This window comes from Anabrus simplex, chromosome 1 (genome assembly GCF_040414725.1).
Source record: "Anabrus simplex isolate iqAnaSimp1 chromosome 1, ASM4041472v1, whole genome shotgun sequence".
Taxonomy (NCBI): Eukaryota; Metazoa; Arthropoda; class Insecta; order Orthoptera; family Tettigoniidae; genus Anabrus; species Anabrus simplex.
Genome location: NC_090265.1, coordinates 27,825,048 through 27,852,765, shown reverse-complemented (window position 1 = coordinate 27,852,765; position 27,718 = coordinate 27,825,048). Strand labels below are relative to the sequence as shown.

Genomic DNA, 27,718 nt, shown 5'->3' with positions numbered 1-27,718 from the left:
TTCTTATCCATAGATGTCTCTGAAAACTGTAAAAGTAGTTGGAGAGACCTAAACGTTATTTTCTTATCCATAACTAGGCTGTTATAACACTTCTCTGCTTGCTATCTCCCCCCTTTCCCCAAACACAGTTATACCCCCCTTCCTCCAACTTATGTACAGATGTTTTTGTTAGCGAGCTACAGCCGAGGCTGGTGACCTCAATCCAGTTGAGACAGTTGGTAGCAACGAGCATGAAACTAAGCAGGTTTAAGCACAGAAAGCTTTTTCAAATTCACCAAGATGTCGGTAACATACTTCTACATTCGTATAATTTGTCACACTTACATTCACAATCATTGACAAGTTTATGAAATAATACCAATATGATGGTCCATTATTGGACATTATAAATTTTCTAGCTAACTCATTCTTGGTTGCCAGCGTTTCGCCCCAGTGTGCTAAGTTGGGCTCATCAGTTGGTAAATAGCACACCTACCAAAACTCATAGCTAGTGTATGATATATCTTCTGATGGCCAGGCAGGCATCAATTTTTGGAAATGAGACAAAGTCTCTCGTAGTGCATTGGCACTGCCGGTGGCTCCAGTAAAATAGATGCTCAAGATCTTGAATTGCACCACATTCACAGTCGGCATTCTGTGTATAACCCCATCTTTTAAGTGTAGCCTTGGTTCTGAGCTTTCCATTTCTTATCCTATTCAGGGTCATCTTGAGCATCCTCAAGTTTATTTGTATTGGTAAGAATATAGAATTTTGAAGAGCTTTTAAGTAATATCTGAACCCTTGTCTTCTTAATGGGAATGGGCTATGCATTTAGAACAGAATTAATGAGTAAGTTGCTTAATGGGTTGTTGTATTTTGCTTCATCAATAAACTAGGAGAACATCCTAACAACACAGTGGCCATATGATGTTTCTTCAGAATGTGTTTATATCTTCTCATTTCATGTAATTTCAGATACAAGACCGTAAGTTTTGGGAACAACAAGAGAATGAACGCATTCAACAACTTGTGGAAGAGAGAGAGTTGGCTGTCCAGCACAGGGAGCGTCTAAAACGTATGATACCTGATAAGGAAGCCTTCCTCGAGAAACTGAAATCGGAGCGCAAGACTGTATATTTGGTAAGTACATGTTTTTAAAAAATTATTCTCTTAGGTTGTTAATGGTGATTGGTTGTTCATTGTGATTGTAGAGTTTTCAGCCTTCGACTGGATCTGTTGAGAACAATCATCTCCTCTGCCATGTACACACTTATATATTCTTTTCAGCCATCTGTGTTTGGTCTTCCATTTAGATCTCTTTCCTTCCGTGTGTACATATTACTGTAATTGTTACAAAAATCCCAGCAGTCCTCAGATTTTGTCTCTACATATGCTGCTTTCTGTGTCCTGTATGGGTTTCTCCTTCATTTCTGCCATCTGTCCTGTCTTATCATTCCAATTGAACGGTATAAGTGATATTCAGAAAATGAGTTAAGTGCAGGATGTAACTCTGGGAGAATGTATCCTTTCACCAGCAAAGAGATAAAAGTGATAGCGGTAATATTGTGCGCTCTAGTGGTAGGTGGTATAACTACAAATAGCATGCTTTATATGAGTGTTGAAGATGTTTAAATGCCTTTTTCTCTAAATGACCAAAATGCTACTTATACCGTTATGGTTTTCATCCATTCAATTGTACTTCATTTTGCAGGCATGCAGTCTACTTTTGCCTCTTTATTTCACCCATATAAAGTCTGTTAAGTTTCCTAGTATTTTTGCAGCCTTTCTCTGATTGAAGTTCGGCTTTGTACACTTATGAAGAGATCTACACCATCTGTTCTTCCTTTTCATCTCTCTCAATTTCTTCAGTTATGCATCCGGAGTGTTGAAACGTTATATTCTCTCCAATTTTACTGCAATTCTTATTGCGTATTGTGATGGCTGTTTCACTCATTGCTGAGAATTTAATTTATATAACTAATTCTTTATTTGTTGATAGTATTTATGTAACAGGAGGGTAGAAGGCCCATTTTACTGACTTGACTAGAAAATAGTTTAACAGAGCTCGATAACTGCAGTCGCTTAAGTGCGGCCAGTATTCGGGAGATAGTGGGTTCGAACCCCACTGTCGGCAGCCCTGAACATGGTTTTCCGTGGTTTCCCATTTTCACACCAGGCAAATGCTGGGCCTGTACCTTAATTAAGGCCATGGCCGCTTCCTTCCCACTCCTAGACCTTTCCTGTCCCATCGTCGCCATAAGACCTATCTGTGTCGGTGCGACATAAATCGTCTTATAAATTAAAAAAAAAAGAAAAATCGTTTCCAGTCCACTGATGTCTCATGCTGACCCCAGTCCTCCACTCTGGCATCCTATGATGCAGAGCACTATCAAGCATGCAAACTTCTGACGATAATCCCTCTGCAAACTAGGTTGCCTGTGTGGAGGCAGCTGCAGCTTTACTCTTACATTTGCCTCAATGTTGTCTACTGCAATTAAGAAAATTAATTTGAAGATAAGGTAAATTTGAACGAAGCAAAAGCAGTGCAATGCTAGAAACTTCTACTAAAACCACAACAGATACCCATCTGGTATTGTTTCATCCATGGCTCAGCTACCTTCTTCATTGCAAAACATTCCCCATCATAGCAAGGACACATAGTTCATACGGCAGTAAAATAATAATTAAATTTTGCTTCAAATTTTTTTAGTGAAGGGGAAAATAAAAATGGTTGTCAAAGTTGATCAGTACGTCTTCCAGTCAGTGGATATAATGGCTTATCCACACCTCTTTGTGGTGAAGTTGGCATTCTGTCGCCACCAAATTGCGATTCGAGTATTCTGTTTTACTTCACAGACTTTTAGAGAAAACATGTAGTTTGGATATCCACAATAAGCTCTGACAATGGTTGGTATCATTTCCATGTTATTAATGAGTGAGTTGGCCATGCATAGCTGTGTTCTTGCATTTGGGTGATGGTAGGTTTGAGTCCCACCATTGGCATCCCTGAAGATGGTTTTCTGTGATTTCCCATTTTCTCACTAGGTCATGGCCAGTACGTTCCCAATCCTAGTCCTTTTCTATCCTGGAGTTGCTGAAAACCTTTGATGTGTTAGTATGATGTTAATTCACTGGAAAAAATTCTATATTATTACTCATACTGCTGAGTGGATGTATAAAGAGGGGACTGTTTAATTCTCATGTATACCATATTTTCCTGCATAATTAACTCACTTTTTTGATAGAAAAAGGCAAAAAATTCGGATGCGTAAAGTATTCAAGGAATTCAGATATTTAAAGAATTATTTACAATTTATTTACATTTAAAAGAATACATGAAATATATACACACAGTTGGTTCAACTCATTTGTGGTTATCGTCATTTGGCGTAAAATTACGGCGTGCGATTCTTTCTGAAAGTCAGATAAGGTAAGTTGGAGACACAGGTTTGAAGTACAGACACTGAAAAGTTCTCTTCTCATTACGAGCTGACGATACAACCTGAAGTGAAATAAATATGAACTAATAAAAGTTCAGTTCATTTAAGTTCATAATAATGACATACCGGCAAAAAAAAGAAAAGTCTTACCTTTTATAGGGTACTGTCTTAGTGTTCGCTACCAGCACTGGAGAAAGAACTGCTGCTACTGTAATCACCGCTCACATCTCTCCATAAGAAATCATCTCACTCCCGTCTAACAAAATCAGCACGCAATATCCACTCACAAAGTAGTTCCACAGGTGGTTTCCGAATCTTGCCTGTTGGGGTAGGTTTTTGCACACTTTCTGCCATCCAGCACTGATAAAGTTTTGCACATTGTCTTTGAATGGTTTATTTATCGAAACATGCAAGGGTTGAAGTACCGATCTCAGTCCACCAGGAATCGCTGCCAAATTGGCTTTCATGAAACTTCTTAGTGTCCTCCGTCAGGTGGCCACGAAAACTGTCAATTACGAGAAGGGCCGGGCATCGAAGGAGGGACCCTGCTCGATTTCCCCAAACCGCTCGTATCCAATCTTCTACGAGTGATGTGTCCATCCACCCTTTTTCCTGGATATGAGCGTGGATCCCTCGCAGAAATTTTACTTTTGGCATTGTTTTTCACTTTAGAACAATGTAAAGTGCAAGCTTTCTGCCATCAGCTGTTACAGCAAGCATTACATTGCATCATTTGTTTTTCGCTTCCTGTAGTGCGTACGATAATACTTGATGTCCCTTTTGTATCAATTGTTCGACTTTGCGACATGTCCAAACTTATCATCCAGCCTTGGCTGACCTTGAAATCAGAGACACAGATTCCTTGTGCCCGCTACCCTATTCCTGTATGTTTCGGCATAACTGATCACTGCAAGTTTATATGATGCCATATTACTTGAATACTTGCTCATTGTAGATCACAGAAAGCACATGTACCGCACCTGGAACACTCGTAAAATATGTTTGTACCAGACTGGAATAGAGCGTCACTAGTCACTTATATATATTGTTTAGACTAGTCACTTCTGCGCTGATTCTCTCACTGAACTAGTGCAGTGGTATTTCCTACCGGCTGGTAACAGCCCTGCTCGATTTCCCCAAACCGCTCCTATCCAATCCTGTACGAGTGATGTGTCCATCCACCCTTTTTCCTGGATACGAACGTGGATCCCTCGCAGAAATTTTATTTTTGGCATTGTTTTTCACTTTAGAACACTGTAAAGTACAAGCTTTCTGCCATCAGCTGTTACAGCAAGCATTACATTGCCCAGTATTTGGAAATGCCCGGTTTCACAATAGGAAGGCTACTACTTGAGTAGTTGACATCTATTACTGCTACTTGAGTAGTTGACAGTATGAAGAAATGGGGCCTCCTGAAGGGGGATCAGACCCTGTGTGAATGCTGTGTGGTACAAACGACCAAGCACCTTATCAGTTGCCCTCTATGCGCTGTTAAATGCACAGAACTTGATTTGGTACAGGCCAGTATCAGTGCTGTTGACATGGCCAAATTCTGGGGTGATATTTTGTAAATAACTGTTTAATTTTATGTAATATTGTAATTTCATATATTTTATCTAATTTGCATCTATGATCTATATTGTGCTACTGACACGAATAAATAAATAAATAAATAAATAAATAAATCTTTATTTCGAAACTCATCTGGAGCTGTGTGATGGATGTTCGAATACATGAACATTTCTTTTTCTCCACTTTGGACCCAAAAATGTTTGGATGCGGAAATTATGCTGGGGCGTGAATATACGGTAATCAGGATCATGTTTTTAAAATTAAATGTTGTTAGTGTTTGTTCAAATATAGCAGAATTTTCTGATGGCTTACTCCTTTTTTGTTTATATTACAAATTTTGTTACCATTTGGTACTAATCAGCAAGTGAGACTGTAGCATTATTTTTTCTATTTTTATAAAAAAAATATTGAATATAGCTCATTATAACTGATTATTTGACGAAATACTGTTTATGTAGACTTAATAGGAAAAGTCTGCTGTAGAAAGTACGGCATATAGCGAGCACTCCGTTGTAGTGACAGTTTTTGTATTTCCCTTGAAAATTCCTGTAATAAACTGTGTATTATCCTTCGGCTACAATGAGAACCCTTTCTCTGATGTATCTGTTACTACAAGTGATTTAGCGTGCGTTATTTTTCAGTTATCGTTATTCATGCACTCCAGTGGTAATATTGAATGCGAGCAAGACTGAGTCAGTCATGGCTCTAGTGAGCTCTCTCGTAGAGATTTGAAGGCGGTGTTGAAGTCGTATATTAAAACCCGTCAACCGGTGTACTGTAAATAAAATTCGAAATGAAACAAAATACGTTTTCATAATAAATGTGTAAATAACCTGGCTGATAGCAATTGTTAACTCGTTGGAAATATGGCTGAAATAAATTATTGCTTAATTTTAATGCTTGGTATTGAAATTAATTCTTTTTTGTCTGGAAAAAAGCGGGGGGGGGCTAATGTACGAGGAAATATGGTAATTAACAATAACTGAATTGGCCTTGATGGGGTGCAGTTATGACGAGGTGTGAAGAAAAATGAGAACGGGTGCAAATCGTACTTTTTTAAAAAAAATTATATTTTCATCGCAGTTGCAATATTTTCATGCCGCTAGTGATAGCTAATCCTCATGTCATCTTGAATGTTAGTCGGTAATCTCATTAACTACCTTAATAATGATAGAGACAGCAGATGTTTGGACTGGTACTTTATCCAAACGTACATGTGCAGCTGCAATGTAAACAAGAACTTTTAACATTCATCCATGTCTTTATTTCTCCTTTCAGGAAAAACTGAAGGAATTTGAGAAAATGGTTGAAGAAGAGCGTAAGAAGTTGCTAGCAGAGCGAAAGCAGCGCCGTAAAGAGGAACGGCGTGCCAAATGGCTCAAAGAACGTGAAGAAGAAGAAAAGTGGAAGAGAGAGGAGGAAGCAAGACGTGTGGAGGAAGAAGCTCGTCGAAAGCTGGAGGAGGAGGAGGCACAGAAAAAATTGAGACTGCAGCAAGAACAAGAAGAATACAGGTATGTTGGAGTTCTGTAGTAGCTTGCTCATCTCTGGTCACATAGCTTGTAGAGGGTGAGAAAGTATGGAAAAACTCATGATCTTGGAGGTAGGTTTTGTGGAAGAGCTCTATAATGACAACATGACAAGATCAAGGGTATTGCTAGTCATGGTGAGCTTAAGGTAGAGCGCTATTCAGACTTTTCCATGAGGAGTGTCACGATTCTTGGGAATGAAGGAATAGTTAAGAAAGAGCGCTTAATGAGGTCGTTTTAGCTTTAGGGAATTGGTAGAGATTCATTGTAACCAGAGATGACTACTGTGATTCATTCATGATCTGTAAAAGTTCTACAGGGGAGTGAAATTCTGTCAGGAATCTGTACAGTAGGCTACTGTTTGACTGAATTTGAAATATACTTTTTTTTTCCCCCAGCAAAGTATTCAAAGTATTTGCCATGATTTGTATAAAAGTTTGTTTCCATTCTTGAGTTCCCTTTCTTTTCTGGTATTGTTTCTGGAGAACTTATTGAGAAATTATTCGAGGCTTCCTCTTTTCTTAGCATTTAAGGACAGTTTTAATTTCTATCTTACGTAGTAGGAAAAGAAAAAAAAAAAGTACCAATGTCCTTGAATGACAAGTTCAGACATTACTGCACTGTTATTCGTTCGGAGCCGCTTTATGCAGCAGAGTGCCTTGCGATGAAGAAAAAAGACCTTTTTGAGAAACTTGAGATCAAAGAAAAATTTTGAGAAAAACCATGGGTCCCATCAAAAACAAAGTTGAATATAGAAGATGGCACAACTATGAGCTCTATTTCCACATAGGAAAGATAACTGATAGGATGCGGAAGCGAAGGATTGCTTTTTATGGTCACGTGACAAGAATGAGCCCTGCGAGGTCAAGCTAACGGATCTTCTACTTCCAAGTTAAGAATACAAAATTGGCCTGATTCACTGAGTTAAAAAAAGATCTACAAAAGGTGGGCATCACACATGATAATATCCTGGAGCCCAACCTGCTGAAACTTCAAGACCACAAGTGTTTCCAAGAAAAGCCGAATCTGAAAACAGGGAAGGCGTGTGCGGAAGAAAGAAAGATGGGAACAATACCGGCAACATATTCACGAGTACTGGGCAAGACTGGGGAAGAAGACAGTTGAAATGACGTGGTCCTTAGTTGGCAGAAATGGTATGAATGAATGAAATCTACCAGCTGTAATAATTTTTCTTAAGTCCTCAGTTTTAACTACATTTCTATTATTTCTGTTAACTTTGTTGAAATTATACTCTGAATATTATAGCTTCCAAATTGATGTTTCGGCCGATTTTGACTCTATCTGGTAATTGCGAGCGGAAACACAAACACAGACATCCAATCAACCTCAAGCTGCCGTTCATATCGATTTTTACCGATTGAGTGCAATCTTGAAACCTTGTTGCCAACTGTATTGTGTACATTCACCACATACAGTTGAAACTGGTAATGACTTTCCTCTGTAACGCATTTCCCTGGTTATTACCGTATTTACTTGCGTATTAGACCCCCCTTGGCTTTTCGAGACGAAGAAAATGAAGAAAATAAATCTTGCATTCAAGACCCCCCAGCGTAATTTGTCAGAGGACAACAACGATTCAGTTTTGAAGCGGCTACAAGCCTTACGCAGCTCTGATATCACTCAAAAATGTGAATAGTTTTGTCTGTACGACCCACTCAATGAAAATGTGCTTCGAAGTCATACGGTACGTCTGTGTTTCGTAGTTAGGAATGTCTGCCTCCGTAGCGTAGGTCTACTGCAGCCATGATGATGTCTCACAAATAGATGGATAGTTTCGTGTCCGACCCGCGCATTGCAAGCACACATCAGTCATGTATGTATGTCTGTGGTTTGTAGTTAAGAATGTCTGCCAGTGTAATGGTTACCACAATAACTGTAACTGCTGTTCTTGGGAGCCTGAGTTTCGATTCCCGGTACCGTATTGCCAGAGATTAAAAATGGCAGGTAGGTTGATTTGCAGTAAAAAATGGTACGTGCAACTCCCTTCCACTGGAGGCCTGTCTAAAAAAGAGCTGCACCACCTCGGGATGAGGGAACAAGTTTACTTTAGTTAAGACATATTCACCGTTGTTGCTAGGCCTGTTAATATAGGCAGGCGAGATCATTAACAAAGTGATCGTTTAATATCTCGTAACTTGGGCCAGTATAGGGTTGTTCGGGAGAGAAGTAGGTTTAAAACATGATAAAAACAATCCAATTACAATTATTTTACTCGCCAACATACCTAACAAATAATAATATTGATTTTTTTATGTCCTCACGAACGTGTGAAATTAAATATTATGATAATAAAGTGCATTACTGCCATACCTGTAGATATTCATAAAGCGGCAAACTTTCCTGTTGTTTGTTTATTTGTTTGTTCTTTCCGTCGTGGAACCTTTGGCACTATCCGGGCACTTGATAGAATACATAACCTAAACAATGCAGTCTCTCTTATCTCATGTACAGATGTTTAGGTAAATCCTGATGTGATAAATGTAGAGAACAAGCATGAAATGGGTACTTAAAAATAAGGGTTTGGCTTTCAACAGCCGCAGTTATCAAAAGAATGATTCCAGTCACTATGTATTACATTCGGAAATACAACTCGTAACATACACTAGTTATCAGCTGGTGGTTTGACACGCTTTCAACAACACAGCTTTATTCAGAAGGAGTGGCTTCTGCTACACATACACCAGCTGAGAAATCTTCAGAAACCATTTGGGAATAGCTTCACACAGTTTGAACTCTATAGTCGGGAATGAAACTATTTTTAAAAGGTTCAAAAAGACGGGACCTGGAATGTTCTTGGTCTCGATTGCCATGCATGGCTGACAAGATGGCATTGAAGATTACGGCACGCCGGTAGCAGGGAAGATAGCGGTGCAAGACAATTATAATGAAAGCAGTGATCAGGTTTACTGTGTGGTAGGCCTACTGCTCAACTGACAGAGACAAAGGACTGGCCATTGAGTTATTTTGCATCAGTATTGCATAATATAATACTATACCCTTATCCGTTTTCTCTATGGGGTCGAGTATGATGTTAGACGAATCTTCGTAGCAAGTTGTTATGACTATGCCCTTCCTGACACGTACCTCAACAGAGGAATTAATGAAACGAAACGAATGACGTGATATGAGTAACTAAAATGGATTATGTTTACTTTATATGTAGGCCTAAAAGTCGTATTCACCATTTATTGACGTTTCACATTTAGAAATACTGCCATCCAACAAAAAGTCAGTGTAACTCTAATACATTAGAATGTTTACAATATAGCTCTTTATAGCCTAGAAGTCCTGTGTTCACTGAACAAAAATTTGAGGTTATCGCATATTGGACCCCCCTTTACTTTTTATGGATAGCACCTTGGATAGCACATTTACGTCGCTCTTTAGTACATTCGTTATATTCCTACCATAAGAAATATAAAGTAGTGTTCCTGGCCACGGTGCACGCATGATGCACCAGCAGTGACTGGCCTGGGTGCGGATTTGGTAGAGAACTTAATTTCACAGCCCTAGCCTGTAGGCCTGCAGCTGCAGGAAGCGTCAGTCTCAAGCCAGTCTTTTTGTGGGCGTGTGTTTGTTTGGATTGCACAACAGGAGCTTGTGTGACGTGTTGGTGCTTAATTTTACGATTGTAAGTGAATTGTGTAGCAGCTTACGTAACTTAGGCCTACTGTACGTATGTATACATCTGATGTGCTGATACATGCATACATACATACATACATACATACATACATACATACTGTACCAGGAAAAGTTCTTGGGTAAAGGGCATGAGTAGGACCTCAGGGAGTGGAACTTAGTTTTGGAGCCGATACAGAGTAGGATAGACTCGCAGAGCGAATAATAGATGGTTATTAAAAAAAATTTTTAAAACAATTTATTGATTCTTCACCCTGCAATATGATTATTGGACTCAAATCTGGCATTGAAATTAAAAATTTAAACGTAATCTTCTTGAATTCTGTTCATGAAAATTAAATGAATGTCACTGATTCCAAAGTCTTTCATGTGTGAAAATACGAGGTATTAGATTTCCAACTAAAGTCTTTCTAAATATGAGTACACACTTGTAATTGAAAATTTACATGAGAATTTAAATTTTTGTTGAAAGTTTTTCAGTTTTTCAGTTTGTAAACCTTGATGTATAACACATTTGAAAAGCCTAAAGTTCTTCTATGAGATATGAAAATTGAAAATTAATCACAAAAGATGAACTTCTGAGAAATTATGAGAACTCTGAAATATTTGTTCACATGCGGCACTGAAGTTTCCACTGTTCAAAATTAATGAGAAAATTTTAGTTAGTTTGTTACTACTCACTTAATGAAAGAAATGTTGCTACAAATGTTGAAGGACGGACGTCTGGAATGTTCCGTGGAGAATCAGGATCGGCGATGTTCCATTAACACACCATGCTGACGTCCCTCGATGAGTTGATGATTGCCGAAACTGGATCGTGTAGAATTGCAGCTCGTTATGGTGATTTTTCGCACACAGAAAATTCACTTAGTGCGAGTAGTTATCACTGACACTGTCATTTACTGTCGAACACAGTTTATGGCGTAATTGAACTTTAAGACGTTAAATGAATAATCACAGTCCTTTCTGTATGAAATACTATTTAAAGCCGTTACTAAGAACGTCCATAATTACACAGTTCACACTTGAAAAAGGCAAATTACAGTCTATAATCACAGTCTTTGAACACGGTCATTAAGTCACTAAGGATTATTTTCTGATTATCTGGTTTTTATAACTTCATATTACCTCAGAAAAAGTTCTAAGTATTCACCCAGTTTACTACTGTAAGTTGTATACTAATATGGCATGAACACTACGTGAATAAAAAAAAAAACCAGTTCAATGCTCGAAAAGAAATGAGTCCTGGTAATTCTACACATTAGTTTCTGTTCATTGTAGAAGTTCAATATTATGTAAAGTAAACTAAGTCCACACGTAATGATATACTCTGTGAACGTTAAATATTTGGTATTTCCACTTCAATAAGTTCACTCGTATTATATTCTCAAATGTCTTTAGAATTAGACCATAGTCGCGACGCGATATACTAAATACAGTGCGACGTCTTTTATAATTTTGTCGGCGATATAACTTTGTATTCCGGAAATGCGACGGCAAGTACTTTCACTGTGACTGCGCGGACATACTGTACGAGGGTCGGTCTCCCCTCTGTCTCGCTCACACACACATCTGTGTACTCGTCCTTGTACTGTTCTGCTCTGCTTGTTAGCCTTGACATGTACTGGCGCTGGGAGGGGTGGTTCTCTTGGTCATGTGACCGTGAGTGCATAATCTTCTTAGACTTTAAATTATTATAACTCAACAACCATGGGATGGATTAATTCGAAATTCACAGGGATTAACTTTTATGACGTCCGCTACAATTCAGCGTTTGTCCCGTTGAAATTGGTTAAGGCGTTTAAAAGCTTGCGAAAAGAAAATTCTTGATATAGATGTTGAATCCCATAGGGAATCTGAAATATTTTCCTGAATGAGCAAATTTATAATACCAATATAAATGGTCCGTTATTGGACATTATAAATTTTCCAGCTAACTCATTCTTGGTTGCCAGCGTTTCGCCCTCGTGTGCTAGGGTGGGCTCATCAGTTGGTACCCAGCACACCTACCAATACGCTGGCTAGTGCATACCGTGGAGGCCACTGCGTAGGCTAACTGGAGCCACCGGCAGTGCCAATGCGCTAAGAGACTTTGTCTCATCAAAAATTGATGCCTGCTTGGCCATCAGATGATATAGATGTTGATTCCCATAGGGAATCTGAAATATTTGTCCTGAATGAGCAAATTTATAATACCAATATAAATGGTCCGTTATTGGACATTATAAATTTTCCAGCTAACTCATTCTTGGTTGCCAGCGTTTCGCCCTCGTGTGCTAGGGTGGGCTCATCAGTTGGTACCTAGCACACCTACCAATACGCTGGCTAGTGCATACCGTGGAGGCCACTGCGTAGGCTAACTGGAGCCACCGGCAGTGCCAATGCGCTAAGAGACTTTGTCTCATTATCAAAAATTGATGCCTGCTTGGCCATCAGATGATATAGATGTTGATTCCCATAGGATATTTTATGCTGGAATAACGTTTCATTTCGATTGATATGGGCCAGGACCTAGGCTTTCCTGGTACAATACATACATACATACATACATACATACATACATAATTACATACATACATAATCATTATAGACCGTTATGCTTTTCAGCGTTCAGTTTGCAAGCCTCTGTGAATTTACTTAGTGTTGCCACAATCCTCTATTTGCAACTAGTGCTGTGGCCACATTTAGTTCTATACCTCTTATCTTTAAAACGCTAGAAACTGAGTCTAACCATTATAGTCTTGGTCTACCTCTACTTCTCTTACCCTCCATAACAGAGTCCATTATTCTCGTAGGTAACCTATCCTCCATTCACCTCCATGACCCCACCACCGATGCCGGTTTATGCGTACAGCTTCATCCATATTCCTAACGAAGCCTTTCTCATTCTGACTACCCTCCTGCCATTGTTCCCACCTGTTTGTACCAGCAATCCTTACATGTAATATACAAAGTTTATTCCACCTACTCAAAACTGTACAGTAATTGCAATGTTTATAAATACATTACAATATATTATCAAGGTACTAGTTTCGACCCTATGTTGGTCATCATCAGCCTAACTAAGATACACGTATGGATTTGCCGAAGTCCTAAGACAGAATTACATTGTGGAAATAAGATTTAAAAGAATGAACAGTGTATGTGATGCGATAATGTACATATAAAATGATGGATTGATGAACTGTTATAGATAAAATAATGTTGTACTTATCAGTGACAATTAAAATTTTTATGATTTACGTCAATTACAATTAGACTGTAAGAATAGTTATCATACAATTATCACAATAATGATTAAAATATGCCCTTGTTAGTGAATACTCTAAAATTGCACTTTAAAAACGTAATATGCCGGTTGAATGCAAAGTCCAGATGCTTCTATTGAGTTCTAGAATTCCGAGTGTATCTTCAGGTGGAGAATTGAAAGTTGAACATTGGCGCAGGGGGTATCTGTCTTGCTTGAGGTCCAATATTTCTGATACAGAAATTAAATATAGATAAAACCATGCAACATTCTTATAATATAATGAATTCTTGCTGTAGTGTGAGGAATATTCCCAATCCAAGTTGGAACCAATAGAACCTTGCGCGCAATGTGAACAACCTGACCGGTGGAGTGCAACTAAGGGAATGAGAATGGTGTGGAAACTTGTGTCTCGGGAATTCTGCTTGTGGAGCATACACTAGTACAATTTCGCAGGTTTTTCCTTTGACTGTTATTTTCACTTTTATCAACCTGTTACTTATCGCTTTTACTTTCTCTTTCAATCCATTTCTTACTACCACTCCTACTCCATTTCGCTTTCCCTCATCATTTCCATTACAACCGAAAACCGTTCCGCAGCTCTCTCTTACCCTTACCCCTCCACTTAGTCTCTGCCAGCCCTAGTACATCCAGTTTTTTCTTTCCATCATGTCTACAACCTCGTCTACTTTTCCGGTCAATGTTTGTATATTCAGTGTGCCAATTCGTAATCCTGTTCCGTGCCAGGGTCATCGTCTGTTACATCCGTCTGGCTTATCGTTCCTTGTTTCCTTAAAAGCGAGTTACTATCCATCACTGGCTTGCTAGGCCTATCGTGACTTCACCAGAGCCCCGTTAGCCGCCATTTTTTTCAGGATTCCTGTAGGGCCTTCATAACTACCGTTGCGGTCCCGGGGCCCACACAGTCCCCTCTGTACTGCACTCCCACAGGCTATTCCCTACTTGACATTGCCCATCTCCCACGATGTGGACAAGGGGTTAGACTTGTGGGAGACAGTTCATTAATGCTAGAGGATTTTAACTTTGTGTCGGATAACGTTGAGTTTATTCTCCTGAAAACAAACATCATCATTTGAAGTATGATATTTTCATATCAGCTTTTCTGATGAAATTACTGTGAAGTGTTCCATACCTGTGTAGATATATGATCTTGATTTACAGGAGACAGAAGGAGATCCTGGATCGGCAGGCGAAACTGCAACGACAGCGTGAACAAGAAGCTGAGGAGAGGCGGCGAGAGCAAGAGCGTGAAGAGAAAATGAGCTGGCGACGTCCAGGTCCAGGTCCACGTCCACCCACACAACTTCGAGATCGTGAGCCTGATAGGGAAAAGGAAGACTTCCGCAGTAAAACCACTGATGCTAGTGACTGGCGACGATGTAAGTTCAAGGGTCCTGTCTTTTTGAGGTTACAAAATATCTTCACCTTCTTTCAAGTAATTGATCGGTAATAGGGTAGATTTGCCTTCAGTTCAGGAAAATGTCGCACATGTGAAGTTATTTGGTGATATTCAGTGTGAATATGTGGGAAGAAACCTTTTCCCCAAAAAGTAATCTTTCCTCTATCACGTTGATGAATTTCTCGAAAGGAAAAATGTTAAGTTTTATGTTGCTGTGGTGTAAATGTTTTGGACAGTATATATGTGTCCATTTGTTTTCAGTGTAAATAATGCTCTGTGAAGAAGCTTAGAAAATGGATAATGTAGAATCTTACAAAAAACCTTCCCTTGGTTCTAGTTAGATTGAGGCTTTGAGTTTCAAAAAATTTGAAATACCACCTCCATGGTTGGTTTACCTGATCTTTCACTGCTGTCTTCCAGTCAAATAACTAGATATCTTCTCTCCGTGTGACAGTTGCATACTCTTCAAAAAAATGTCAGTGTACGTCTTAGGATCAACAATAACGTTTTTCTTTCTAATCACTTTCTAGGCACCCAAACACCTGATGAGGAGGCATTAAGGAATGTCCTGCGACTGGGAATATGAAATGTAAAGATTTAATTCCCTTAGGAGACTCCCTCCAGCAACAAAGCAACCATTCCTAAGACAGTTGAATTTATTAATATGTTTGTCCTATGCATCCATCTCCAAAGACGTTTTTTTGACCAATATTTTCATCAAATCTTGTGTTCTTGATTCGATGTTGCATGCCGAATGCAGTACACTGCCCGATCCAGAACTTTAGGTAAGACTAGATTCCTTTTGCAGTCAAACAAAAACACTTTTCTGTAAAGCATAGAATGCTAACGCACGCTTTTTGTGGATCTGTAATTCTGGTTCCAGATATGTCTTTTTCTGATCATCCTTTGCAGTTTAAATTCTTCTCATCAGTTCACTGCATTTAGAGCATTCATTGACCGATGGTGTCCTGAAGCTAATATTATCTTCAGAGCAAAATACAGGGATAATCGTATTGCACCTTGAAATACTCATTAACACTTTCATTGTACATTTTCTGTAGTTTTAATATAGGTAGATTACTGCTTAGGTATTGGTGTTTAGAGCCCCCTTGAGCATAATACGACTGAAGTGGTACCAATGATTTTGTATGAGATTTTACTATTGATTTTCAAACTTCGAGTACTTTGGTCACATGATCTTGCCCATGTTTCTCTTTAGGAGAAATTCCAGTCATCAGGTAGTCTGTGCATAGATTCTGAACCCAAACTTAGAAATATCCAATATTCCTACAAAATTACCGTATTTGCTCGCATATAACTTGCACTTTTTTGACCAAAAATCTGTGAACATTTTCGGTGTGTGATGTATGTGGGGATTTCTGTGCGAAAGATCGTATTCCTGAAAGAATGTAAAATTTGCACTAGCATATCTGCCAACCCTTCCGATTTACCCGGAAACTTTCCGTTTTTTTTTTCTTCCCTTCTTCCGATCTTCCGATCTTCCGATTTTCCGATTTATTTTTAATTCTTCCTATTTTTGACCAATATAACTTCCTGTACAGTCAATACTCTTCCCCTAGGATAAAGGATAAATTCGTATGTACTTGTGTTATTTACCCAACTTCATTTTCAAGCGTTTTTATTTTATGCTTTATTTTGTGAGTGTATTGTCCATCGCCTTCGTGTATCGTGTTTCCTGTTCGCTACAGCAGCATGTGTACTTTACAGCTGGGGATTTGGGACGGCAATCATCCTACAAGCAAAAGAGGCTAGTGAGTGCTAGCGACTGGTTAATCAGGACGAAAGAATGAGTTTCTTATTGTGTGGTTCGCGCACTATTAACATCGTTTCTGTGCGTAATTTCTTTGGAGTTGTATGCCACGTGTTATTTCTAGCAGTTCTGCACTTTTCCCCGTGTCAAAGTCGTATGTTAATAATGTGTGAGACATCGCAATCTATAATCTTCATTTCCGTATTGACGAACTACACAATTAGAAATAGGAAAGGATTTCCACCTATCAATACTTGTTTATTGCACTTATTATGCTACAGGACTGGTTTTGACCTTTTACATTAGGTCATCCTCAGCTGAACCATGCATATATATCTATGTGATGAAGCTATGATTAAGATAATATTGTCAAAGGAATGTCATACGATAATAAACATTAGGTCACATCCAAATGGGGTATGTCGTAACGTGAACTGGCATATATGTCATTATGTACATGTGTATGTCTAAAATAGTATGTTTAAGATCTTAAAATTAGTTGATAAAACATATCTCACTTAAAACTAACTTTTTTATATATATACGTACAAGATGAATATAATATATGGGAGCACTTTATGCACATGAACGTTCGTGTCTTGCTTGTTGGCTGACTTGCGTGTTCAAGTCTTATTTACACAGTTGTACACTCAGCTGCTGTTCCTGGAGTTTAAGTGATATGGATTCTTGTAAAATTGTATAAGTAAAAGATTTTGTCTTCATGTATGTACATAGAGTAAAACACTTTCCAATTTTAAAAAGGTGCCAGACGTATGGTTAAAATTAGGCTAAAATATGTTCAGCTGTGCTGTGTGTGTTGCCTTATGTTAAAATCAAATCATGTTGTCCTGTGACGTCCATAAAATTTGAGTGACATTGGGTTCAAAGTAGTGGGTCCTTTCCCATTTGTAGCTGTGCAGTGATGTTATATTTATCTGTGGAAGATAAGATTGAGCTATGAGTGATATTAATGTTGGAGGAATGTCTAACGGTTGTGTGTGTTAATTTGAATATGTACTTACTGTTGTTGGTGTGGCTGAGATGTGTTTGATATGCGAGCTTGTTGTGTACTGCTTCGTGTTCTTCTTGGGCTCATACTAGCTGCTGTGAGGGACTGTTGTGGGGGTAGGGGTGGAGCTGAGTGTGTTGTTAGATGTTTTCCTGTCGCGTGTCGCGTTCTGTTTATCGATTATCTTAAGGTAAGAGTTTTTTAGGGCAGGGATAACTGTATTGAAGATGATGTTAGTTTTTTGGATGTGACCAGTGTTTATCATCGTATGACATTCCTTTGACAATACTATCTTAATCATAGCTTCATCGCATAGATATATATGCATGGTTCAGCTGAAGAAGACCTTATGTAAAGGGTCGAAACCCGTCCTGTAGCATAATAAGTGCAATAAACAAGTATTGATAGGTGGAAATCCTTTCCTATTTCTAATTATGTATGAGACATACCAATCTGTTTTGTATGTGGTAGTTTCGCATATTTCAATGCATTTTTGTTTATTATTTCATAATTTTAATGAGTTGAATGTATTTCAGGGAGTTGTGTCAGTTTCGGTTTTTTTCTCTTCACGTTATGGCCAAAAAACATAACAAACGTTATCTCCAAGTGTTCAGAGATACCTATAAAATTAAATTTCCATTCAGTTTACAGTCTAATAAAGGAAACTATTATGCGAGTCACCTCGGGAGACAAATTTTATTTAGAGTTATCGAAATTTCTAGATATAGAGTATACCGTTTTTGAGCATGTATAGCACATAATTGAATCCTATGTATCTACGGACTTTTACTGAATATATTATGTTTAACAGTACTTAAAAATATACAAAGAAACTCTATTTTATGGCATCTTTTTAATTATAACACTTACTATAGCAACTTTTTAGAAGACGGGATACAGTACATACAGTAGTGAAACAAGAAACAGCTCCGTTAACACGTTTGGAAACAAAAATCCGTTAGTCTCTTCTGTTTGTTGCTGTTAACTTTTCCTCCCTTCATGTTGAAACTTCTCGTCAATACCATGCAGCCGAGTTTCGTAAATGGAGCTTGTCATCCGCGATTTCTGGGCTTGCTTTCGTACGTGACCAGTAATTAATTGACATAAAATCAAATAATAATATTAGATTATAAATTCCACCTGTTCAATACATAAGAGTTTATTATTTAAATTTAAGAAATAGTTCTTAACATATTAGATATAGGGACATGTTTCACCCCTAATGAGGGTATCATCAGCCTAAAAATCTCATACCTGAAGGAAAGATCAGGATCCTGATTTTTCTTATACGTAAATAAGAGGATACTGTTTTAGGTACAAATATGTATAAAATGACTAGCAAGTAGAATATAGTTCCAATGCGATAACCCCAAATTTTGTGCACTGATCACATGACTTCTAGGTTATAAATGGGTATAAATTGTACATGTAAATATTCTGCACTATTCTTTAACAAACTTATGAATGTATTTGAGTTATACTGGTTAATTTCCTTGGAAGGCAGTATTTCTAAATCTAAAAAGACAATAAATGGAGAACACTACTTTTAGGCCTAGGCCTACATATAAAAGTAAATGTAGTCAGTTTAAATACTCTAATATCACGCCATTCATTACATCTCTTTAATTCCTCTGATGAGGTTGACATCAGGAAGGGTATACGGTCGTAAAAACTCGCTACGAAGATTTGTCTTGCTTCATACTTGATCCCGTAGAGAAAAGAGATAAGCGTATCGTATTATCATATTATGCAATATTGATACAAAATAACATAATAGCCAGTCATTTGTCTCTGTCAGTTGAGCAGTAGACCTACCACACAGTAAACCTGATCACTGCTTTCATTTGAATTATTGTGTTGCACAGCCAACTTCCCTGCTACCGGTGTGTCGTCATTCCAAGTGACGTCATCTTCACTGCAATCAAGAACATTCGAGGTCCCATCTTTTTGAACCTTTGAAAAATAGTTTTGTTCCCGACTATAGAGTCCAAACAGTGTGACTCTATTCCCAAATGGTTTCTGGAGATGGTCTCTGATATTCCCAGTTGGTGTAGGTGTAGCAGAAGCCACTCCTTTTGAATAAAGCCATGTAGAAAGCGTGCCAAACCACCAGCTCATAACTAGCGTATGTTGCATGTTGTACTTCCGAATGTCGTACATAGTGACTGGAAGTATTCTTTTGCTAATTATGGCTGTTGAAAGCTGGACCCGTATTTTTAAGTATATTTCATGTTCTCTACATTTATCTCATCAGGATTTACCTAAACAGCTGTAAATGAGGTAAGGGAGAAGACATTGTTTAGGTTAGGTATGTTGTTGCCTGGATTATTGCCAAAAGTTCCATGACGGAAAGAATAAAAATATATAACAGGTAAGTTTACCGCTTGTATGGATATCTACAGGTGTGGCAGTAATGCGTTTTATCATCATGATGTTTAATTTTGCATGTTCGTTGTCTCCATTTTCTTATTAATGCATACCCTAACATCTCCGAAAACCGTTAAAAGTAAGTGGAAACATAAATTCATTATTATTATTTTTATTATTGTTGTTGTTCCGAGGTATCTGTGGAACGCATAGAGGTGAAAGAACTTGTGGGCTTGAATGGGTCTAACTTCTTCTTCTTTTATGACCACGTAGAATCACTTTAGTCGGTCCGTCGTTCAGGTCTCTTTGAAGGGATTGTTCAGGCTTTGTGGTCCTCCCAGTACTTCTTCAGACGCTCCGATCTTCGTGCCCTTTCCTCAGTTGAAATTGTGCGTGTTGTTGGTTTGTTTTGTGTAAGGGTAAAGCGGAGGTTTGTATTCTTGAGTTTTGTATTCAGCTTTATCTTATTTGTGGTGTCTTCTGTTGTAAGGCCTATTTCCTTCAGATCCTCTCTTACTTCTCTGATCCATTTGCATCCTGTTGTGGTATTTTTTGAGACGAGATTGTGTTGTACTAGTTGTTTCAGAAGTCTCGAATCCTGCATCCTCACGATATGTCCAAAGAATCCCAGTCTCCTCTTACGCATAGTATCTGTAATGGGTTCTAGCGCTTCGTACACGACTTTGTTAGGTATTAACTGTCACTGGTCATCTTTCTGGTATTTTTTGTTGATGCAGGTTCTTCCAATCCTCTTTTCAATTTTCTGAAGTCTGTCAGTCTTTGATTGTTTATTCAGGTAAAAGAGTGTTTCTGCTGCATATGTAGCTTCTGGTTTTATAACTGTGTTGTAGTGTTTTATTTTTGTATTTATTGATAGACATTTCTTTTTGTAGATATCTCATGTTAATTTTTGTGCTTTAGCTAATCTATTTGTTCTTATTTGGATTGAGATTTTTTCATGTAGGTTATGTATTATTACTTCTCCAAGATATTTAAATTGAGTTACTATTTTGATTTTATTACCATTTATGGTGATGTCTTTTAGTTGTGTTGGTTTTTGGAGCATAATTTCTGTTGTTTTTTTTTTTTTTTTTTTTTTTTTTTCAAATGATATTTTGAGGCCAATTTTATTTGCAATGTTTTGAAGTTCTGATATCTGGGTTTTTGCTTCTTTTATGTCCACTGCTAGTAATGCTAAATTGTCAGCAAAACCCAGGCAATTTGTTTTGATTTTTCGGTCAATCTTTATTTTGGGGGGACATTTCCTAAACCCCCTTATTACCATTTCTAGAGCACAGTTAAATAATAGTTGTGAGAGCCCATCTCCCTGCCGTAGTCCAGTTTTAATTTCAAATATGTCTGATGTTTCACCCCTAAACTTCACTTTTGATTTGGTGAAAGCCTTTTTTGATACAATTTTATCATGTTTATTAATTTGCGGTGTAGTCTAAGGTGTCTTAAAATTTTGAACAGAGATTCTCTATGGATGCAACTACAATATCAAATTAATATCAAATATCAATTTAAAACTTTAAATAAAGGTTATATTTCTTTTCAAAAAACAAACTTACCAACTTTTCACTTAGTGAAATAACAATGACAAATTTGGGGTTTAAAAGAACCCCAGAATAGGAAATTTAACAATTTTGGGCTTCAAGCCCATAGTTTACACATTTACAATTTCAAAAGTGGTATTATTTAACACGTTCGCGGCCGATGACAACACATATGCGTCATGACTCCACTTTCACTCAATGCCGATGACGCATGCGTCACATTCCACGCCAAATATTAAAGCTTGTATTTCCGCCAGTATGTATGTAAATAAACAGACCTATTATCTGTGCATTGTTAAGGTGTTATTAAACATATGCGCAATCCGGGCATCAGATCAATTGTTAGTTACAACCTCTGTAGCCGTTAAGTCGGCATACACTTCCACGATGTCACGAGGGAACAGTGAAGTTTCAGATATACCGGAAGAATCCCCATCTTGGCGGGATAAACAGGTGATTTGCAATTAATGATGATAGTCTGGAAGCTCTCCTGAACGCTAGTGACGGTGACAGCATTGATAGTGACGACAGTGATGATAGTGTGAAAAGTGACTGTAGCCACTTGAGTGAGAATTTTATTCACGGATATGTATGTCTACTCCCAATTCTCACATTACAGAAGATGAAGACGTAAGTAATATCTCATCTCCAAATCTCTCGCCAAATAACGGGCAATATTTCAGGTCATTTCGTGGATTTCAGATTAGTCCTCAGTGAAACAAATAAACTTTATTGTTTGGCCGGGAACGAAGGTTCCACTGCCAAGTGACGCGAAACCTATTGATTATTTTTGCTTGCTTGCAGATGACAACTTGCTGAATAACATTCTAACTGAATGTATCGCATTTGCAGAAGTTATTTTTGCGAAGAAATGTCACTGAAAAGTAGCACACTGTATTGACTAGTTACATTGTACAGCTTATGGAGTAATGTAAGTATACATTGTTCACATAGCAATAATAAGATTCTGCTGCACAGTATTTTTGTGTGAAATGTTCAAAAACTTATTTCCCTGTTGTAAAGAAGTTCTACAATCGAACAAAACATTATTTTCCTCGTTCCACTTCATTACCTTTCATGACGCACATGCTGCATCAAATGGCACCGAAGGCAAAAAGCTCATCGGTAGTGCCGCTGACTCAGCGTGTGCATCATGGCTCGTATAGACATGAATAAAATTGCAATAATTAAAATAATAATCTAAAATGCCTAAGAACACAGAAATGAATTCCTTTTAACAAAAAAAAATATTACGGTACCGCGGTAATGGTTGCCGATATCGGAGCGGCCGCTAACGTGTTAAACAAAGATAGAAGTCTCCCAAATTCAAGAGCGGTTTGCTCCAACAAATTTACAGCCTTCCAGAGGCACTCTTCAATATTACAGTAGAATTTAGAATTCACAGAAAAGAGCTTACATGCTCTCCCCACTTAAATCAATTTCTTACAGCCTATTCAAGGCAACATTACATCATAAATCTTATAATTTCTGACCTCTCTAGGTCCGTCTTACATTTTGACGAAAAATTAATGGCCTGAACACAAAATGAATGGAGGCGTACGCTTGCACTCGTGGAACATTACATATAGAACACTAATTGGGCTCTTGGCCCGATGATGAAGAGGCTAATCCCAAGCTACTGAGGTGACTAGAATGGAGATTAATCTAACATTTTACAGAGAGGAGAAAACTTTACAAAATCATAGTCACCTCAAATTAAATTTGAAAGGGAACTTGAGAGGGAAACTCACTCTCTATACCCGATTTACAGTTTTAAGAATTTATGAAATTTTACATTAGCCGAAATAAGGTTTACATTTAAGAAAACAGAAAGTTACATAATTAGAAATTTCAACCTTCCCTCGTATAAGTCTGCGGAGGTAGCTACAGAAAAATAAGATTGGTGATCATTACCTTGGCTGGTGATCTGCCTGGCGAAGAATGAGGTGCCCCGCCTCCTGTCTTAACACACACACACACACTCTCAGGAATACGGCGATTAAGAGACAAGGTAGCCGGAAAGGCCGCAGCTTATATACACAAGGGGACGGTTCTAGAGGGTTCTGGACTAATCCAGATACACCCTCTCGATTTTGTTTGCGTAATCAAAAGTTCCACCAAAAAAAACCCAACAAGGAGCCTGTGATAGGGTGAAAAATAATTACAGAAAATTCCTTTTGGCCAGATTCAAAACTGGCTGAATGAGAAAGAAGTGTTGCAAACCTTGAATTATACAAAAAATTAAAGGAAAGTTAATTTACTTGAGAAAACCCATAAACACAAAATTTCTTTCAATAACAAATTCTTTTACCATGCACCAGAGTGCATGACCTCAGTTTTTATAATGACATCTATGGAGAAATGTCCAAATTTCTTGATGTACACCAAAACAACACAAAAATCCAATCGGTTTAGGAAACTTAGAAATGACATACTTCTCAGTCATTCAGTAGTGACATCTTCAGAGTACTGTCCCAACTTCATGTAGTAGCAGTTTCACGTTTGTTTGCCAGGCAGAGTTATTTAAGGCGCTTCTTTTGAATAAGCGGGGTTGAGGTGTAGCTCCCGGTAAAATTATTATTATTATTATTATTATTATTATTATTATTATTATTATTATTATTATTCGCTAATCGTCCAGCCAGATACTACGATAAGTTTCGTTATATATTCTGGCGTTTACTCAGTTTTCGATTGATCCAGTAGGTTTTCATTAGATTGCTGTATTGAGCACAGCGTTCATTGACCACTTTGCACCTGTTGCCCACTTCACATCCCAAAAAGTCCCAAAAGTCACAATTTTTTTTCTGAATAAGTCTCATTTACCTGCATTATTATTATTATTATTATTATTATTATTATTATTATTATTTGTTAGGTATGTTGGTGAGTAAAATAAATATGGTTGGGTAGTTTTTATCACGTTTTAAACATTCTCTCTATATTGGCCCGAGTTACGAGATATTAAACGATCACTTTATTAATGATCTCGCCTGCTATATTAATAGCAACAACCTGAATGTTTCTTGGCTAAAGTGTACTCGTATCCTCATCCCGAGGTGGTGCAGCTCTTTTTAGACAATACCCCCAGTGGAGGGGAGTTACATGTACCATTTTTACAGCATATCAACCTTCCTGCCTTTCATAATTCTCTGGCAGTACGGTACTGGGAATCGAACCCAGACTCCTGAGAACGGCACCTAATTGTGCTAACCATTACACTGGCGGACATTCTTAACTACGAAACACAGTAATGTAACATGACTGATGCGTGCTTCAGTGCGCGGGTCGGACACTAAACGATTTCACCTATTTGTGTGACGTCATCAGAGCTGCAGTAGGCCTACGCTATGAAGGCGGACATTTCTTAACTACGAAACACAGATGTACCGCATGACTTTGTGTGTTTTCATTGCGTGGGTCGTACGGATGAAACTATTCACAAATTTGTGCGATATCATCAAGAGCTGCAAAAAGACTTGTACCCACTTCGAAGCGGGATCGTTGTTCTTCTCTGACGAATTACATTGGGGGTCTTGTATGCGAGATTTATTTTTTAAATTTCCTTTCACTCGTAAAGCCATGGGGTATTCTAATACATGAGTAAAAATACGGTATTAACAAGTTGTTAGATAACACCTTGTTAAAACTTAACTATATGTTTAAGATTCTTATGTTTCTTCAATCTTTTCCTGCGAAATATTAGCTAACACATTAACTCTTGCAGGAGTTATGAACAGTGTGTACCTAGGAGGCAGTGGCATCTGAACAGTGCAAATCTAGTAGGCAGAGGGGGAACAAAGCGGTCATTGAGCATACTCTAATACAGTTTTGTTTTTATTGAATACAGCTGTAAAACGTGATGCATGAATTCAACATAAAAAAAGTTATACCAACACAGGGTTCACAATCCTCAGCTAAGGTCATCAAACTGTCTTTTAGACACCTCTATCACCCTTTCCACTCTGTTCTATGTCCTGATGTATGCTGTATTATAATGTTTTTGAGGTCTTTAAAAATTTGGGGTTCAAGGATACCTCCTTAAGGTATCACTGATCAAGATCCCTTTGTAACTTGTCCTCACTTAAAACTGTGCTTTGATTTTAAGATTGTAATATTAGTAAGACCATTTCTGTTGACACTGAAATGTGTCCATTAAATGGTGAATTTTTCCCCCAAAACTTTTAAGGAAAAAGGGGTTGGGGGTTCCATTATATCAATAAATATACTTATGTTCAGTACCTTTAATAAATTCTCAACACTATTTCCTTGTTCTTTGTTGTAGCGCGCCCAAGGTCTCCTGCAGATGGGCCCAAGCCTGATATATGGCGTCGATCAGAAGTTAGCGAACGCCCCGTGGAGAGGGAGAGAGAGCGGGAGCCCGAGAGAGAACGAGGTTTCGACAGAGACAAGGATCGCGACGACAGACCTAGTGAGCGAGATCGAGGTGGTTTTGACCGTGACCGTGATCGTGGCTTTGGAGGACGCATGGGTGGTGGATTCGATCGAGGAGGCGGAGGTAGCGGTAGTGGTGGTTTTGAAAGAAGTCGAGGAGGGTTCGACCGAGACCGAGAAAGGCCCCCTGCAGATCGAGGCAGCGGGGGTGGTGGTGGTTTTGTAAGTCCTTTTATGTTTATTGAACTAGAAACATGTGAAATGAAATGTCATTTAGCCAGGAAATTGACATTGGAGAATCAAGTCTTGTACATTATTTCATTAAACATTGCTTCTACTAGGCCAAAATATTTTTACTTCGTGGGAATGATCACAACGAAACAACCTCCCACTTGACATAGGCTATAATAATGAATGTAGAAAAGTTAAATGTGTAGAACAAATTATCCTTTCAGTTAAAGCCTGACAGAAATGTTATACTGGACAGTTTGTGGTTAATATTGATAGGATTGATAGTAATGTTAATGTATGCTAGGAGTTGCAGGATGAAGGTGTCTTGAGAGACATAATATCTGTCATATGCACAGCTGAGTAGAGTGGTTAGTATTTAATACAATGGACAAATTTTAGTTAGTAATCGCCAGCAGCTACAGTAGAAGTCCGCTATAGCGAGTACGGCATATAACGAGAACTCCGTTATAGCGACGACTTTTTTTCTGTCCCTTCAAAACTCCTATATTAAACTGTGTATCGTCCTTCGGTTACAGCGAGAACCCTATCGCTGGCGCATCCGTTATTACGAGCGATTAAGCGCGCCCGATTCTTTCTGTTACCGTTATTTATGCACCCCAGCGATGATATTGCATGCGATCGATTACCTTCGGCATCGTTTCCTCGCTATGTGCACTAGCGATTTCTCTCGTTGACATTCGAAGGCGTTGTCGGGGTCGATTAGTAATATCCGTCGACAGCTGTTCCGTAAAGAAAATTCGAAATGAAAGAGAACATATGTTCGTAATAAATGCATAAATAACATGTCCGATAACGGTCGTTAATTCGTTAAAAATTAAGGCTGACTAAACGACCGCTTAATTTTGAGGCTAATACTGCAATTAAGTAAGAATGGGATACACCTCGAGATATGACAGAGTGCTTAATTGATTTCATACGTTAGTTTGTATTTTGTCACGTCTGGTTAAATCACGGAAAGGCTATTATGAAAATTTATAGCGAGAAAGGTATAATTTCTCTTCCGGCGCTTGAAGTGTGTTATCATCATACGTTTAGTACGGTTAAAGTTAGGATACGTAACGCTGTTTGAATAAGAAAACTCAAACGTTTGCAACAAAATGCGATCGATCATCTTCGGTACGGTATAGTTTTCTGACTTTGTGCATTTGCGAGCTCTCTCGTTGACATTCAAAGGCGATGTTGGAGTTGATTGGTAATACCCATTGACTGCTGTTCTCTAAAGAAAATTCAAAATGAAAAAGAGGATAACACGTTTTCATAATAAATGCGTAAATGACGTGGCCGATAGCAGTTGTTAACTCGTAAAATTAAAGACTGAATAAACGATATCTTAATTTTAATGTTATATACGGAAATTACGTAAGAATGTCATACACCTCAAGATATGACAGAGTACATCACTGATTTCAGAGGATATTTCATATCTTCTCGCGTCTAGTTACGGCTATTTACATGTAAATTTTTCGCGAGGAGATTATTTCTCTACATGCGTTTCAAATATGTTTTCATGATAGGCT

General features: G+C 38.1%; 1 protein-coding gene across 1 annotated transcript in view; it reads left to right on the top strand.

Moving 5' to 3' along the window:
* eIF3a (eukaryotic translation initiation factor 3 subunit a) overlaps positions 1-27,718 on the top strand; it is a 186,949-nt gene that overhangs the window by 111,329 nt on the left and 47,902 nt on the right. Inside the window, exons 13-16 of the mRNA XM_067155938.2 lie at positions 956-1,120; positions 6,271-6,506; positions 14,614-14,831; positions 25,840-26,171. Coding sequence (XP_067012039.2) covers positions 956-1,120; positions 6,271-6,506; positions 14,614-14,831; positions 25,840-26,171 — 951 coding nt within the window. The remainder of the gene's footprint in view (positions 1-955; positions 1,121-6,270; positions 6,507-14,613; positions 14,832-25,839; positions 26,172-27,718) is intronic.